The sequence below is a fragment of the Eptesicus fuscus genome, chromosome 4 (genome assembly GCF_027574615.1).
Source record: "Eptesicus fuscus isolate TK198812 chromosome 4, DD_ASM_mEF_20220401, whole genome shotgun sequence".
In the NCBI taxonomy this organism is placed as follows: domain Eukaryota; kingdom Metazoa; phylum Chordata; class Mammalia; order Chiroptera; family Vespertilionidae; genus Eptesicus; species Eptesicus fuscus.
This window is the reverse complement of record NC_072476.1, coordinates 12,661,069-12,676,539: the sequence shown is the minus strand read 5'-3', so window position 1 is coordinate 12,676,539 and position 15,471 is coordinate 12,661,069. Positions and strand designations below refer to the sequence as shown.

Here is a 15,471-nt window from a genome sequence, read left to right as displayed (position 1 = left end):
CAGGGACTCCTGCCCTGCCCAGAGGTGATCGCCTCCCGGGCCTGCACGTCTGGGGCAAAACGCGGTGACTGCTCCCTTTACAGTCAGCCTAGCGCGGGTCATGGGAGACGGCACCGGGGTCTGGAGGTCGGCTGGCGTCCGGGAAACCAGGCGGGCGGGATCCTAGTCGGCTTCAGACCCGCTGTAACGCCGCAGCCACCGGGAAGCAGGGCGTAGACACCTCCGCCAGGCCGGCGCCAGGGCCAGTGCGCCTGCGCAGTGAGAGCGCGGCGCGGGTGGGGGCGGGGCGGGGCGGGGCGGCGGCGCTTCCGCGGACGTGAGCGGCGGAGCCCGGAAGGCTGGGAGCCTGTGATGGGCTCCTCGGGGGATGGGGCGGGGGAAGAGGAGTTCTTGGGCGGGGACTCGAGGCCGGTTTGGAATTTTTGGCGCGAGTTGGCTCCGCGGGCGTTCACGGGCCGTTCCCCCGCCAGCGGGTCCTCTCGTCCCGGCGCAGAGAGCTGTCGACGGCAGCCCCGGCCCTCCGGACCGCTCCGAGGGTTCCCCGCGGCCTCTGCGGACCCGGAATCTGGGACCTCGCGGAGCGGCGCCCCGCCCACCTGCTCCCGGTGAGCCCCGGCCGGGCCGTGCGCGTTCTTCGGCCGGACCTCCCTCCCCTCCGCTTCCCTTTGCTGCGGCGCCCCCTGCCCTCTGAGAGCTCCTCCGGGTCAGCCTCCCCCTCCCCCATCGCCCTCCGACCTGCCCCCCTCCTCGTCGGGCTGGGTCCCGTCCCCGCCCTCTGCTCACCCTTTGGTAGCCCTGCCCCGCGGCCCGGCCCCGGGCGGCCCCGCCCCTCCGCTCCCGCCGCTCCGGGGGCCGGCCCTGCCGCTCCTGCGTCCTTCCTCAGCCCCTGTCCCCTTTCGTCTGGGCACCACGCCCCGGTTACTTGTCCTTCCTCGGGAAAAGCCCCACCACGTCCCAGCTACGGCCCCTCCTGCCTGACAGCCGGTTTCCCCGCGCGCACGGAGGTGGAGGGCTGCGGCCCCGCCGGGAGGGAGCTCGCAGGCTAGCGCGGTAGACCCGTCAGCAGATGGGTCCGCCCAGTGAGAGGGGAGGCCTCTGGCTGGCGTCCCGGAAACCTGGCCGGCCGCCCTGGGTTCGCCTGGCTCCTGCTACCCACCCTGCCCCTCCCCAACAGCTGTTTGGCCAGGCCAGAGGTGCCAGACTGTAGGGGACATTGGAATGGTCCGAGAGCTGGTTTAAGATGCGGCTGTCCATGCCTCTGAATGTGACAGGGCTGGGTCTGGAGGCCGTACTTCTAATCAGCGCCCGGGGGATCCTGGCATCCCAGTTCTTCACTTTGAGAAACCCTGGAGTGGGCTTCCTGAGGTGAAAGAGGCAGAGGAAGGGCTATCACAACCTGTAGGGTGAGTCTTCTAGGGAGGCGCCATGGGGGACCCTCCCTCAGGCCTCACTCGCCCAGGGCCCAGGGACTGGAGGGCACATTTCTTTTTCTTTTTTTCTTTTTAAAAATATATTTTATTGATTTTTTTATAGAGAGGAAGAGAGAGGGATAGAGAGTTAGAAACATCTATGAGAGAGAAACATCGATCAGCTGCCTCCTGCACACTCCCCTACTGGGGATGTGCCCGCAACCAAGGTACATGCCCTTGACCGGAATCAAGGAATCAAACCTGGGACCCTTCAGTCCGCAGGCCGAGCTCTATCCACTGAGCCAAACCGGTTTCGGCCGGAGGGCACATTTCTTGTTTCAATTACTAACTGCCCCCTTTCCCCCCTTGTTAGGTATGGCATCCCTTTTTTAAAAAATATATTTTTAATGGATTTATTTTATTTTATTTTTTTAGAGGAAGGGAGAGGGGGAGAGAGAGAAGGAAAAAACCACATCGATGTGAGATTGTTGTGGAGCTAACGCGAGTAAATAACCACTGGAGTCCAGACCAAATTAAAATTTAGGAAGCCTTTAATTGCCGCCCGGCGACTGTTCTCTCTCCACGCAGGGAGATCAGAGAGCAGCCATGACCCTTTGTGCAAGACCACTTTTAAGCACATTAACCACATCCTGTTTTTGCAGAGTAAGCAACCCAAGACAAACCAGTTTTTCCCAAATAATGTCAGGGCCATGCTATTGACGACCATGTTATTTACAGGGTTATCCTGTTCTTTAGAAAGCTGACAGTGTTCTATCTTGCAAGGCTATTTTGTGAGGTGCAACTGGGAAGGGGCCATGAGACCATATCTCAAGGCCTGGCCTGGTGTCAGCACTGACAACTCTATCTGGGGCATAGTCCACGGCCTCTCTGGAGTGCTCAAAAATTCCCACTCTCTAACAAGATGAGAGCTAAACATCGATTGGCTGCCTCCTGCATGCCTCCTACAGGGGATCAACCCTACCACCCGGTACGTGCCCAGACCTGAATCAAACCAGCAACCTTTCAGTGCAGAGGGCGATGCCCAACCAACTGAGCCACACTGGCCATGGTGGGTATGGCACCTTTTGATACACTGTGGCTTCCTCTCAAAATTAAATTCCCCTCCTTTTGTGTTCTTATTTTTGTTTCAATTACAACATTATAGCAACACAAAAAGCCTTCTCTGCCCCAACACACAAAGCTACTTATACCTGTGGGGCCTCTGTAGCTTTGTGTGTCTTTTAACAGCATTTATTGAGGAATCTGCATGCCAGACACGAGGCTGAGCCTTCCCTGAGATTATTATTACAGGTCCACAAATCCTGAGGCCAGGAGTGTTTTGGAATTCAAAATGTGTCAGATTTTAGAAAGCTAATAGGGTGCATATAACATTTATATGTAACACCACCCATGGGTCTGGGACATCATTCAATAATCAAATACATTAATATTTTTGTCAAGAAATATATGAATATTCACACTTAGAGAGGAAAGGTAGGTCAGACCATATTTTTCTGCCAAATGAGGTATTTATTTATTGCCAAATGAGTTTTACATAAATACCTAATTGTCTCATTTGTTGAGAAAACTATTCTTTCTCACTGAATTGTTTTGGCACCCTGTCAAAATCAATCGACTATAAATGTGAGGGTTTATTTATGAATTTTCAGTTCTATTCCATTGATCTATATGTCTATCCTTATGTAAATACAATACAGTTTTGATTATTGTAACTTCGTAGTAAGTTTTGAAATTGGGAAGTAGAATCCTCCCAACTTCATTTTGAATGTTTTGACTATTCTGGGTCTAGTGAATTTGCATATAAATTTTAGGATCAGCTTGTCAATTTCTACAAAGAATCCAGCTGGGATTCTGATAGGGATTGTGCTGAATCTGTAGATCAATTTGGAGAGTATTGCCATTTTATCCATATTAAATCTTGTGATCTATGAACATGTAATATCTTTCCATTTACAGGTGGGGCAAAAATAGGATTACAGTTTGTATGGAAAATAATACAATAATTCATAAATAATAATATAAGAATAAACTATTTTGCATACTCACAACTGTAAACTTACTTTTGCCCCACCCTCTATTTAGGTTGTCTTTAATTTCCTAAAGAAGCTGAGGGAAGAAAGGAAAGAAAGCATATATGCATAATGTTTGCTTTATTGACATTCTTATTTACAATGTCTGGTTCTCTTCATTTGTTCAAGTTGCCACTTGGTGTCATTTTCTAGTCCAGTACAGTTTGGTTCTCTCCCACCTCCTTTGTGCTGTTTTTGCAAGTATATCACATTTCTTTATGTTACATGCCTAACAATACAATTACACATATTGTTTCATACAATTGCTTTTTAAAAAATATATATTTTTTATTGATTTCAGAGAGGAAGAGAGAGGGAGAGAGAGAAACGTCAATTATGGGAGAGAATCATTGATTGGCTGCCTCCTGTAGGCCCTACACTGGGGATTGAGCCCACAACCCGGGCATATGCCCTTGACCAGAATTGAACCCAGGACCCTTCAATCCACAGGCTGAAACTGGACCCTTCAATCCCCTGAGCCAAACTGAACTATTAGCTTAGTTCTGTGAGCATATTTATAGACTCCTTTGAAGTTTTTGTTAAATCTGACATCTAGTCCTTCTTACAGGTAGTTTCCGTTGCCTGTTATTTTTATTTAAATTTTAAAGGTATTTTTACTTTTAAACATTATTTTATTTATTGATTTTAGAGAGAAAGACAGAGAGAGGGGGAGAAACATCAATTTGTTGTTCACTTATTTATGCGTTCATTGGTTTGTATGTTCCCTGGCTGTGAATGGAACTTGCAACCTTGGTGTATCAGGATGAAGCTCTAAACCAACCAGCCAGCCAGGGCTGCCTTTTATGTTATTTTATCTTTCCTGTGTGGGGGTCACACTTTCCTGTGTTTTGCACATCTTGTAATTTTTTGTTGAAAACGAGTTTTTTTTAAAGATTGGTAAAGTTTTAACGAATATGTTTTTACTGATTTAGAAGGAAGTGGGAGATAGAAACATCAAGGATGAGAGAGAATCATTGATTGGCTGCCTCCTGCACGCCCTCTGCTGGGGATTGAGCCTGCAACCTGGACATGTGCCCAGAGGGGGAATTCAACTGAGACGTCCTGGGTTATGGGTTGATGCTCAACCACTGAACCACACCAGCCAGCAAAACTGGACATTTTACTTTTTATATGTTTTTATTGATTTCAGAGAGTAAGGGATAGTGAGAGAGAGAGATAGAAACAGCAATGATGAGAGAATCATTGATTGGCTGCCTCCTGCACACCCCCACTGGGGATCTAGCCTGCAACCATGATCTCCTGGTTCATAGGTCACTGAGCCACGCCAACCAAGCAAAAACTGGACTTTTTTTTTTACACATTTTAGCAACTGTGTGTACTGGCTCCTCGACCCCCCGGGGCTTGTGATTTTTTTTTCCCCTTATCTATTTGTTTAGTGACTGACTGGACCATTGTAGTGACATGTCTTTCTGCAGTATGAAGTCTCTGACATGGCTCCTCAGAGGACCCAACCTGGAACATCTACACAGTCAACCTGGGACCCCGAGGTTTTAAGGGGGGCTATCTTTGACTGCTTTCCCTAAACATATCCACCTGTTGGGCTCCCCCAATTGCCAGCTGTCTTCTCTATTGTTTTTGTCCTGGAGCATCAGTTGCTCCGTTGACTGGTCCAATTAAATTTAGGCTCCTTTAACAGGATAGCTTTTGAGTTCAGTGTTTGAGGTTTGTTCTGACCCCAGGGAGGCTCTTTGTATCTATCTCTTTACCTGGTTCTCTGGTAAATTACCTGGTTGCAATAATGGAGGCACCAGCCTCGGCCTATTTGTGTACCACCCAAACCTTGATTGATTTTTAAATTAAATCTTTGTTGTTGAAAGTATTGCATGTCTCCTTCCCCCCCCCCCCCCACCCCATTGACCTCTTCTAGCCTGCCCCTGCCCCCCACCCCTGGCCTTCACCACCCTATTGTCTGTGTCCATGGGTTATGCATGTATGCATACAAGTTCTTTGGTTGATCTCTTCCACCCACCCATCCTCCCCCACCTTTCCTCTGAGATTCCCCAGTGTTTTATGCTCCTATGTCTCTAGATCTATTTTGTTCATCAGTTTATTTTGTTCATTAGATTCCACATATGAGTGAGATCATGTGATACTTGTCTTTCTCTGACTGACTTATTTCACTTAGCATAATACTCTCCAGGTCCCTCCATGCTATCTCAAAGGATAAGAGATCCTTCTTTTTTTTACTGCTGCATAGTATTCCATGGTGTGAATGTATCACAGCTTTTTTATTCACTCATCTGCTGATGGGCACTTGGACTATTTCCAGATCTTAGCAATTGTAAATTGTGCTGCTATGAACATAGGAGTGCATACATTCTTTCTGATTGGTGCTTTGGGTTTCTTAGGATATATTCCTAGAAGTGGGATCACTGGGTCAAATGGCAGTTCCATATTTAATTTTTTGAGAAAACTCCATACTGTTTTCCATAATGGCTGCACCAGTCTGCATTCCCACTAGCAGTGTACTAGGGTTCCCTTTTCTCCATATCCTCTCCAGCACTTGTCATTTGTTGATTTATCGATGGTAGCCATTCTGTTATTTATTTTTTTAGAGCACCTTTAAACTTGAACTTCCCATATTCTGTTTCAAATCAAGTCTGTTTGTTTGTTTATAGGGAGAGCTTCAGAGCTGTCTGTTTTATAACCTACCTCCCCCCAAGGCAGAATGTCTGAGCTACAGCTCTGGAGCTGCGGGCAGGGACAGTTAAGCCCATCTCCCTGAGTGACACCGCTGCCTTAGGATGGGGGCGGCAGCCTGTGGCCTTCTCAGCTTGCCTCGCCCAGTGTGGCTCCTCTTTCCTAAGAATGAGCTGGGGCTTGAGCGATTGGGCTGTATTCCTCACCTGCTGGACCCAAGGCAGAGCTTTCGCCTTCTACGTAGGGGCTGGTGAGAGGGGGGAGCCCTGGCCTCTCGGCTACAGCTAGCTGGAATTTAGCCTTTGCAAATGGAAAGTGGAACTCCACTACATGAGTTTTAGGGTCACAACTATGAAAAAGAGAGCAAGAAACTGAGAATCAGACCTTTTTAGACTTTGAAATCAGAGATAAGGGAGTGTGGGCCTGTGTGAATATTTCCCCTTACCATCTTGGAGGAGATTGTGTATCTTAAGGTCAAGTAGCAGCTGTGACAAGGCAGGGATGGATGGGCAGGGGGTCTGGCTCCAGAACCTGCCTTGACTTAACCTCTGCTGAACTGTGGGAGCCTCTGGGACATGGTCCCATGCATTTCAGCTTGTGTTTCTAGGACCTCCAGGTCCAGACGACTGACTGTGTGCAGGTGTGTATATATTTGTCCTCTGCCTTGTCCCACCAGGTGCTCGTGTCTCCACAGCCTCCATGTTGAAAGGAGAACATGTGTGAGGAGTAGACGCGGCTTTCTTCCACAGCCTCTCTGGGGCCACAGGACAAGGAACTGTTTGAGTGGACACGTTGTTCTGTACTCGACCTCTCAGTGCCTCCTGTGCTGGCCATGCCTGTGCCTACAGAGGGCACCCCACCAACCCTGAGCGGCACCCCCACCCCAGTCCCAGCCTACTTCCGCCATGCAGAACCTGGCTTTTCCCTCAAGAGGCCCAGGGGGCTTAGTCAGAGCCTTCCGCCCCGGCCCCCTGCCAAGGGCAGCATCCCCATCAGTCGCCTCTTCCCTCGGACCCCAGGCTGGCACCAGCCCCAACCCCGGAAGGTGTCATTTCAAGGCAAAGCCTCTGGGACCCTGCAGAGCCCCAGTTATGACCCAAGTCGGCCGGAGTCCTTCTTCCAACAGAGTTTCCAGAGGCTTGGCCGCCTGGGCCGTGGCTCTTATGGAGAGGTCTTCAAGGTGAGTGGAGTGACAGTGCTATGGGCCTGTCTGGGGGTGCCCCCTTGCCTCCCTCCCTCTGCCTGGATGGGATAGTATCCGGGGCAGCCTGCTCCCCTTCTCTCCCGACAGCCCACTTCTCCTGGGCTGACAGACACCCCTCCTCAGTGTTTGATTTGGCTGCTTTCTCATAAACCCCCACACAGGCCCCTTCGAGGGCCCCCTCGGTGCACACTCTCCCTTTGTCCAGAGCCTGGCAGTGGCTCCTGGCTACCATCTCCTCCCACCCTGGAGCCAGCTGTTCTTGGCAAGCTCTGCCTGGTCCCCAGAGCCAGCCCCCAGAGTGCAGTGCATACCCTGCCCCCTGCCACCCCCCAGGCCGCAGATACTTAGGCTATACCCTGTACACCACCTTTTTTTTTTTTCTTAAAATATATTTTCCAATAATTTATATTTCCTTCAAAAGGGTAGTATTCCTTTCACAAGTACTACAAACAACGTGGGCCCCTAGATTAGCTCTTCTTCCAGAGGAAACCACTGGGCTTCTCAGGTGGGCATCCTTCCTTCCAGAACTCTATACATCTCTAGAATTGGCCATATAGAAACAAACCCATTAATATTCTACACAGTGGACCACGCTGCCTGTATTCTGAAGCCAGCTTTTTATTTCATAATAGTTGGAGAGACCCTCCAGATCAGTACCTGGAGCTCTGTCCTGTCTCTTCCTTGCTTGGGTCTCCAGTGAACCAGAGCCTGGGGTAGAGTCTGTCTGGTCTTGCTATTGCATGTGCAAGGGTCTCTAAGGTGGATGCCATGCTGCACCTTCTGCACGTGTGAAATCTTTTTTTTTTTTTTAATATATTTTATTGATTTTCCACAGAGAGGAAGGGAGAGGGATAGAGAGCTAGAAACATCGACGAGAGAGAAACATCGATCAGCTGCCTCCTGCACACCCCCCACCGGGGATGTGCCCGCAACCAATGTACATGCCCTTGACCGGAATCGAACCTGGGACCTTTCAGTCCGACGCTCTATCCACTGAGCCAAACCGGTTTCGGCACGTGTGAGATCTTAATAGAACCTGCCGTTCTGCTAAATGGTGTGCTGCTTCCCATCCCACCTCAGGTACTGTCTCCCTTCCAGGTGCGCTCCAAGGAAGATGGCCAGCTCTATGCAATAAAGCGTTCCATGTCACCATTCCGGGGCCCCAAGGACCGGGCCCGAAAGCTGGCTGAGGTCAGTGGCCATGAGAAGGTGGGGCAGCACCCATGCTGTGTGCGGCTGGAGCGAGCCTGGGAGGAGGGCGGCATCCTGTACCTGCAGACAGAGCTGTGTGGGCCCAGCCTGCAGCAGCACTGTGAGGCCTGGGGCACTGGCCTGCCTGAGGCCCAGGTCTGGGGCTACCTGCGGGATACCCTCCTCGCTCTGGCCCACCTGCATGGCCAAGGCCTGGTCCACCTTGACATCAAGCCTGCCAACATCTTCCTGGGGCCCCGGGGCCGCTGCAAAGTGGGTGACTTTGGGCTGCTGGTGGAGCTGGATGAATCTGGAGCTGGTGAGGCCCAGGAGGGAGATCCCCGCTACATGGCCCCCGAGCTGCTGCAGGGCTCCTATGGGACAGCAGCCGATGTGTTCAGGTAAGGGCTGGGCCATGGGAGGCCCTTCATGGCTGGGTGCAATCAGCGGAGGGAGGGAAATGCCATCCTAGCCCAAAGTCAGGGAGATCTGGCCTCAGGCTGGGAGACAGGGCCCTGAGAGGGTGAAGCCACCACCCTCTAGTTGAGAGTAGTCTACAGTCGGGCTGTCTAAGCAGCAAATCACCTGGAGTTACTTTACTAGATTCACCCGTCTCTTCACCACATCTCCACGGAGGGACTATTACTCCATTTATAGGGGAATGGGCACAGTGGGGTTAAGAGACTTGCCCAGAGTCCACAGTTAGCAGGTGGTGAAGCTGGGACTGGACCAGGCACTGGGTTCCATGGTCCATGTCAGTAACCATTGCTTGGCCTCTCACAGTCTATCCAGCCATATCTATACTAGTAACCATAGTGTCTATCTGGTGGGGGTGCCAGGAGGACTCATCGCAGTGGTTTGTGGGCTGCACTGAACACTGGGTCCATGCTTCATGAATGTGTTCCCCTCATTGGCTCTGCTGGGGCCTTCTCAGAGCCCCCAGCCACTCCTTCCCTACCTGCCTGGCTCATGGTAGAAGACAGCGGCTCTTTTCCACCCTCTTCTGAGGGGCATCCTGGGGCTCTGGGATCTGTGGCCCAAGGCTAACCTTCTCTGTCTTCTGTCCCACCCTCCCACCCTCCCCCCAGTCTGGGTCTCACCATCCTGGAAGTGGCATGCAACATGGAGCTGCCCCATGGTGGAGAGGGCTGGCAGCAGCTGCGCCAGGGCTATCTGCCCCCTGAATTCACTGCCGGTGAGTGGGGGCAAGGGGGGACGGGTCAAGGATGAGAGGGGACATGGTGCTACAGACTTGTGTGAGGGAACGGTTGGCTGTGAGGAGACTGCTGGGCTCAGAGCCCAGTCACCCTTGACCTAATCCTACCCTGTGGGCAGGCCTGTCTTCTGAGCTGCGGTCTGTCCTCATCATGATGCTGGAGCCTGATCCCAAGCTGCGGGCCACAGCCGAGGCCCTGCTGGCCCTGCCTATGCTCAGGCAGCCACAGCCCTGGAGTGTCCTGTGGTACATGGCTGCTGAAGCCCTGAGTCGAGGGTGGGCCCTCTGGCAGGTAAGCCTGGTAAAGGTAACAGACTACCCTGCTTCCTGGCCCTGGATTCTGTCCAGCCTCCCTTGGTCCCCTGTCCCCACAGGCCCTGCTTGCCCTGCTGTGCTGGCTCTGGCATGGGCTGGCTCACCCTGCCAGCTGGCTACAGCCCCTGAGGCCTCCAGCCACCCCGCCTGGCTCGCCGCCCTGCAGCTTCCTCCTGGACAGCAGCCACTCCAGCAACTGGGATGACGACAGCATAGGGTGGGTGAGAGCTCAGGACTGATGGGTGGGGGTGGGGAGATGGGCTGTCAGCTTGGCCAAACCCCATACAGAGGCCAGGCGCCTTGGGGATTAGTGGTGCATAGGGACCCCTCCCATTAAACCTGGCCCCCATCATGCCCTGGGAAGGGCACCAAGGCTGGTGGGGGTACAGCCTGGCCTGGTTTGAATGCAGTTGTTTCTTCTGAGCTCAGAACGTGGAACGGCTGCTGTGCAGAGCCCAGCAGAATGGCAACTTCACACTTAGGCACTGCCCCACTAGGGAGAGGCAGGTGGTGCAGCTCCAACCGCAGTCCAGGCCGCCAGTGCCCAAGGACAAGGCGTTGTCCTTTTCAGGGGACAAAGTTCCCAGGGCCTGGCGAGCCCCCACCCTGGGAGGAATTCCTTAGTCCCAGACGCCTAGTGGCCAAGTGAGAGGCTATAATTAAGAAACTGTGGCAAAGGGAAACCACATGCTCAGGGTAGACAGTTCTCCGGAGAAATCACCCCATTAACCCCTTCCTTATGAAAATGTCATCACATTGTAGTCCTGCTGGCTGGCTCAGTTAGTTGGAGCACTGTCCTGTATACCGAAAGGTCGTGGTTTTGATTTCTGGTCAAGGCAGATACATAGGTTGCAGGTTCCATCCCTTGTCAGGGTGCCTGTGGGAGGCAATCTGTTTGTGTTTCTCTCACATTGAAGTTTCTCTTTCCCTTTCTCTCTCTCAAAAAAAAAAAAAAATCAATAAAAAAACATATCCTCAGGTGAGAATTAAAAAGAAAATGTCACCCTGTTGTCAGAGGGACACTTTATAGCAGAAGTGCAGTGCAAAATAAGCTTCATTTACCACAGGTTCACATCAAAGCCAGCTCAACTGAAGCCCTGTGTTCTGAAAAGGGCCTAGGTGACTCTGAGTGTGACAGGTAGACTTTAAAAGTTGTGCGAATGATTCTTTCAAAGGGCACCACACTTCCATTGCCTGTCAGGTAGGAAATTGCACAGGGACAGGGTTGATTGTGCTGTTCCCTCAGCCTCCTCCCCATGCACTCACCTCCGCTTTGACACCCTGCTTGTCTCGCCCACCCATGCAGACCCTCGTTCTCTCCAGAGGCCGTTCTGGCCAGGGCTGCCAGGAGCTCCTCCACTCCCCAGAGCAGGCCAACACTGAGGTGGGTAGGCCCAGGGTCAGAGGTAGGGAGGTGGGAGGGTCCTTTCAAATCCTGAGTGTCATTTCTCTCTCTTCCTACCCCCTAGGGATGACCTGGACCTAAGTGACATTGACTCAGAGTCCCCTCATGGCTCCTTCCCCTCCTTTGAACCTCGGAACCTCCTCAGCCTGTTTGAGGACTCACTGGGCCCAACCTGAGCCCATTGCAGCCTTGGTGCTTTTAACCTTTTAGCTCCTCCCCCCATCCCGGAGGCTGAGGTCCCTCTGGGCACTCCAGTGGTCCCTTCTGCCTGGCCATGTCTAATAAAAGATATCTGAATCTTGGGAGCACCCAAGCTTGCTTGCATGGCAACATAGCACTTCCTGCCCATTTTATTGACGTCGCCCAGGGTCTGAGGGCCCTGGGGTGGGCTGAGGCTGAGGCTGGCTGCAGAGCTCCAGGCCAGCACATTGCAGCGGGGAGCCCCATGCTGTGTGGACCAGAGATTTCCTGAGCAGGCGTGTCCCCGGTGGGCTGGTTGAGCCTTCAGAACATGGCACTCAAGGTGGAGGGTGGGCCCTTAGCCCAGTGGTCCAGGGCCACTCAGCTCTTACATCTGTGCCAGTTGCCTGGGAAAAGTAGCAGCAGTCCTGCCCCTTGGTCCTGGGATACATGGATAGTCCTGCTGTCCAAACCCCTCACTCCATTCTGGACAGAAGGAAGAAGGGGTGGGTGAGCCTTAGGTTGCTGGATGGGCTGCCATGCAGGGCCAAAAGATGGAGGAATCATGGACTGGTGGCCGGGCCAGCCACCTATGAGGTACCTTACGTAAGGGTCTGATAAGGGGCAGGATGGGGCTATGGCCCTGGGCTGGCAGGACTCCAGCCATCAGAGCAAGACAGACCCCAACGTCCCTCTGGCCCAACCCTCACAGGTCACAGAGGGTAAACAGGCCCTTAGAAGGACCGGTTTCCTTCTAGCTGCACAGGAAGACACTGCCCTGGAAGAAGGCAGGGAAGGAAACTGGAGCTCCGAGATGTGGGTAGGAGGAGAGGCTCGTCCATAGGGAAGAATGGGTGAACAGCTGGGAGGCATCCAAGGAGCCAGTCCCTTGCAGACCAGCAGAAGGAGGGAAGCCTGGTGGTGTTGGCCCTAGAAGACTGGGCAGGCTGGCATTGTGTGTGGGCCATGGCTCAGTCTGGGGGACAGGCGTGGTGGGCGGCCCAGAGCAGGTCAGGCACGACGCCAGCGTGCAGCTGCAGGATGGAGCCCACACTGAGCAGGTGCATGATCTGGTGTGAATTGCCCCAGTAGTCGAAGCGGCCTGGTCCCCAGCGCTCTGGCAGACGGGCCACGTTCACTAGCCCCCCAAGCAGCGCTAGGGCATCCATGCGCAGGTAACAGGGCAGAGAGCCTGGCGCTCCAGAGCCCAGTCCCACTCCCCGGGCCCCAAACACCAGGAGGCGGGCACCGGCCTGCCAACCAAAAGCTCGAAGACGGGCACTGGTGGAGGGAGCGGTGAGGGCCCTCCAGCCAGCCACACCTGACAGCATGGTGTAGCCCACCAGGGCAGCTGGGCGCAGCCAGGGCCTGCAGGCCAGGGTGCAGTGGATGATAGGCAGGGCCCCTGCACAGAGGAGAGAGGCAGGAGAGGGCACATCAGTTTGGGAACTGCCTGCCCTTCCATGTGAGTGTCCCCTGCTGCCCCCTCCCCAGGTGCCCCCCAGCTTCCATTCTTCTAGCCCCCCGCCCCATCCTTTGGCTCACCGAGGGTGTTGACGAGGCAGACCCCACACATATCCAGGGCAAGGAGCCGAGTGTACACAGGGCTGCCCCCTTGATGGCACATGAAGAGATGATAGAGCACAGAGCCTGCAGGTGGTGCCAGGCAGGCCACACAGTGTGTGCCCCCCAGCCAGCCATCCTTGCCCAGCTGACCCCAGGGCATGGTCATTGGCAGCAGCACCAGGAAGCCCAGCAGGGCCAGCCCTGGGGGAGGGAAACAGTTATCCATCACACAGCTTCCGCAGAGAGGACAGGTAATGTCCTCAGGGTGTCCACAGTCTACAACACGAAAGGAATGAGAGCAAGACAGGTCTTGACAACAGTGATCGACACCTATTGCCAGACCGGGGACAGGCAGGCCCTGGGTGTTCGGAACTTGACTTACGCAGCAGGCTCACAACAGTTCTGGAAGTAGAAGAGATCATTATCCCCACTTCGCAGGTGAGAAAACCGAGTAAACTGTCCCAGGTGAGTAGGAGAGAGCCCAGGCACTCACTCCCACGCTGTTCTCACCCCTGCAGCCACATTACATCACCTCCCCGGAAAGCAACGGCCCCAAACCCCAACCTGGCCTGTGTGTCAGCAGAAGCCAGAAGGAGGCATGATTCAAGCTGAGTTCTGAAAAGAACATGTGGGCAATGATACCAGATCCCAGGGCAACTGAGCTTGTTCCTCCCAACCCCGTGTCCTCTCCATAAGTGACCAGACGAATGAAGGCTTTGAGCCCTCTGTCTTCCAAAAGGGGCCAGGCAAGGCAGGGAAAGGGGGCAGACAGGAGTTTGTTCCATCTCCCCAGGCACCTCTTCTGGGAGCTCAATTCCTCCCAGCCCAGGCGTCCTACCTTTCCCTGCTGGCACTCTAGCATTGCCCTCACAGGGGTCAAAGGTGGGCACTGCAGGCTGGGGCCGCTGACTGCCCACTATCGGCAGGGTCTGGCCAGGCCACAGTCCCCCAGTGGGATAGGTACCAAGGCTGGGCCCAGCCTGCTCAGGGGCCCTCTCGGCCAGGACAGGCCAAGGACGTACAAGGCTGTGTCAGCACGGGGCCGCGGAGGAGGGGCCCTGACGCCTGTGGGGCGGGGTGGGTGGGGGGAGGTGTTGCCACCAGGCGGAGCCCCAAGACTGGGCTGCTCTGATGGGGTAGCAGGGCGGCTGCGCGGGGAGGGGCCGGGGCCTGGCTTTTGCTCCTGGACTACTTCTTGCCCAACTCAACACCCAGGTCCCAAGTCGACACCCAGCACCCAGGTCCGGACGGGTGCAGGCTGGAGTGTGGGGAGGGGCGGGAGATGCGCAGGGGCCGGGATTACGGAGGGGCTGTACACCAGGCTGCTTCTCCCCGGGGCTCAGAGGGATTAAGTGGACTCGATCCCCCACTCTGCTTCCCTTGCCTGCCCGGGGGCCCCGCCGGGGTAGCGGAAGCAGGTAGCGCCGTCCGGGACAATGGCAGCTTTGTCACCGCGGCTCCTGGCTGTGCCAGGGCCGGGGCAGCCCAGGATCTGGTCACTGGGGCGCTCCTCGGCCTTCCGGCCACCGGCCCGGCGCAGGCAGAGCTACCGCGGGTATGGGATGCGGGCGCAGCTCACCGTGCGTGTAGATGTTGCCCAGCTCGTTGTGCAGGTAGAAGAGGCTGCGCAGGCAGCCTGAGCCGCTGCTGGCTGGCCGGTAGCCGGTCAACACGAACTTGTTGAACTGCAGGTGCGGCGGCGAGCTGGCCCAGTCTAGCAGGCGCGGCCCGGCCAGGAACGCCATGGCCTGGCCGAGCGCGGGCGGCCCGCGCACCTCTGAACCCTGGGCCTTTTCAGTGGGGCTGCAGCGGCGCGAGGCTCATCCCTGCGCCTGCCCACGGTCCAGTGCTCGGTTCGCGCACGCGCCGGTCCGGGGGTCCCTGCTCGTGCCCCTCCTGCGCTGCGCAAGCGCGGGCCCTGCGCCCCCGCGTCAGGGCGGAGGCTGGGAACGCGCTGGCCTCCCGAGCGCAGTGCGGCCCGCTCCGCCGGTGCCGGCGCCAGCAGGGACAGATCACCCGCAGCTGCAGCAGCGACCAGCAGTCCTCTGAAGCCCTGAGGAAGGGTGCGGCCGGACGCGGGAGGGGACGCAAGGCTCCGCCCCAACTAACCACCCCCTCCATCCCACCAACGTTTCGCGCGCTGAGCTTCCAGATCTAGACGCTGTGAGAGCCAATAGGTACAGCTGGTGGGGGAGGCCCCGCCCCGAGGCTTCCCAGGCCATCACCCTCTTAGC

General features: G+C 54.9%; 2 protein-coding genes across 5 annotated transcripts; one reads left to right on the top strand and one right to left on the bottom strand.

Annotated features, from left to right (window-relative positions):
• The first annotated feature begins 344 nt into the window (after nt 1-344).
• On the top strand, nt 345-11,821 carry PKMYT1 (protein kinase, membrane associated tyrosine/threonine 1). 2 transcript variants are annotated; one of them, XM_008141673.3, is made up of 8 exons: nt 346-605; nt 6,837-7,340; nt 8,463-8,956; nt 9,644-9,750; nt 9,891-10,063; nt 10,146-10,303; nt 11,393-11,470; nt 11,556-11,821. In XM_008141673.3, exons 2-8 carry the CDS (start codon nt 6,993-6,995, stop codon nt 11,665-11,667), a joined length of 1,470 nt encoding a protein of 489 aa, XP_008139895.2. In that variant the 5' UTR covers nt 346-605; nt 6,837-6,992; the 3' UTR covers nt 11,668-11,821. The 2 variants fall into 2 exon arrangements, with proteins under 2 accessions (XP_054570614.1, XP_008139895.2); XM_054714639.1 differs by lacking the exons at nt 11,393-11,470; nt 11,556-11,821 and adding an exon at nt 11,154-11,358 and having other exon boundaries at nt 345-605.
• Nucleotides 11,822-12,162: 341 nt separating this feature from the next.
• Nucleotides 12,163-15,381, bottom strand: PAQR4 (progestin and adipoQ receptor family member 4). 3 transcript variants are annotated; one of them, XM_028145704.2, is made up of 3 exons: nt 14,817-15,381; nt 13,217-13,513; nt 12,163-13,076 (listed from the first exon to the last, which is right to left on the bottom strand). In XM_028145704.2, the coding sequence occupies exons 1-3, from the start codon at nt 14,980-14,982 to the stop codon at nt 12,643-12,645; spliced, it is 897 nt and encodes a 298-aa protein (XP_028001505.1). In that variant the 5' UTR covers nt 14,983-15,381; the 3' UTR covers nt 12,163-12,642. The 3 variants fall into 3 exon arrangements, with proteins under 3 accessions (XP_028001505.1, XP_008139896.1, XP_028001506.1); XM_008141674.3 differs by having other exon boundaries at nt 13,217-13,438; nt 14,817-15,380; XM_028145705.2 differs by lacking the exon at nt 14,817-15,381 and adding an exon at nt 14,076-14,243 and having other exon boundaries at nt 13,217-13,438.
• Between the last annotated feature and the right edge of the window lie 90 nt (nt 15,382-15,471).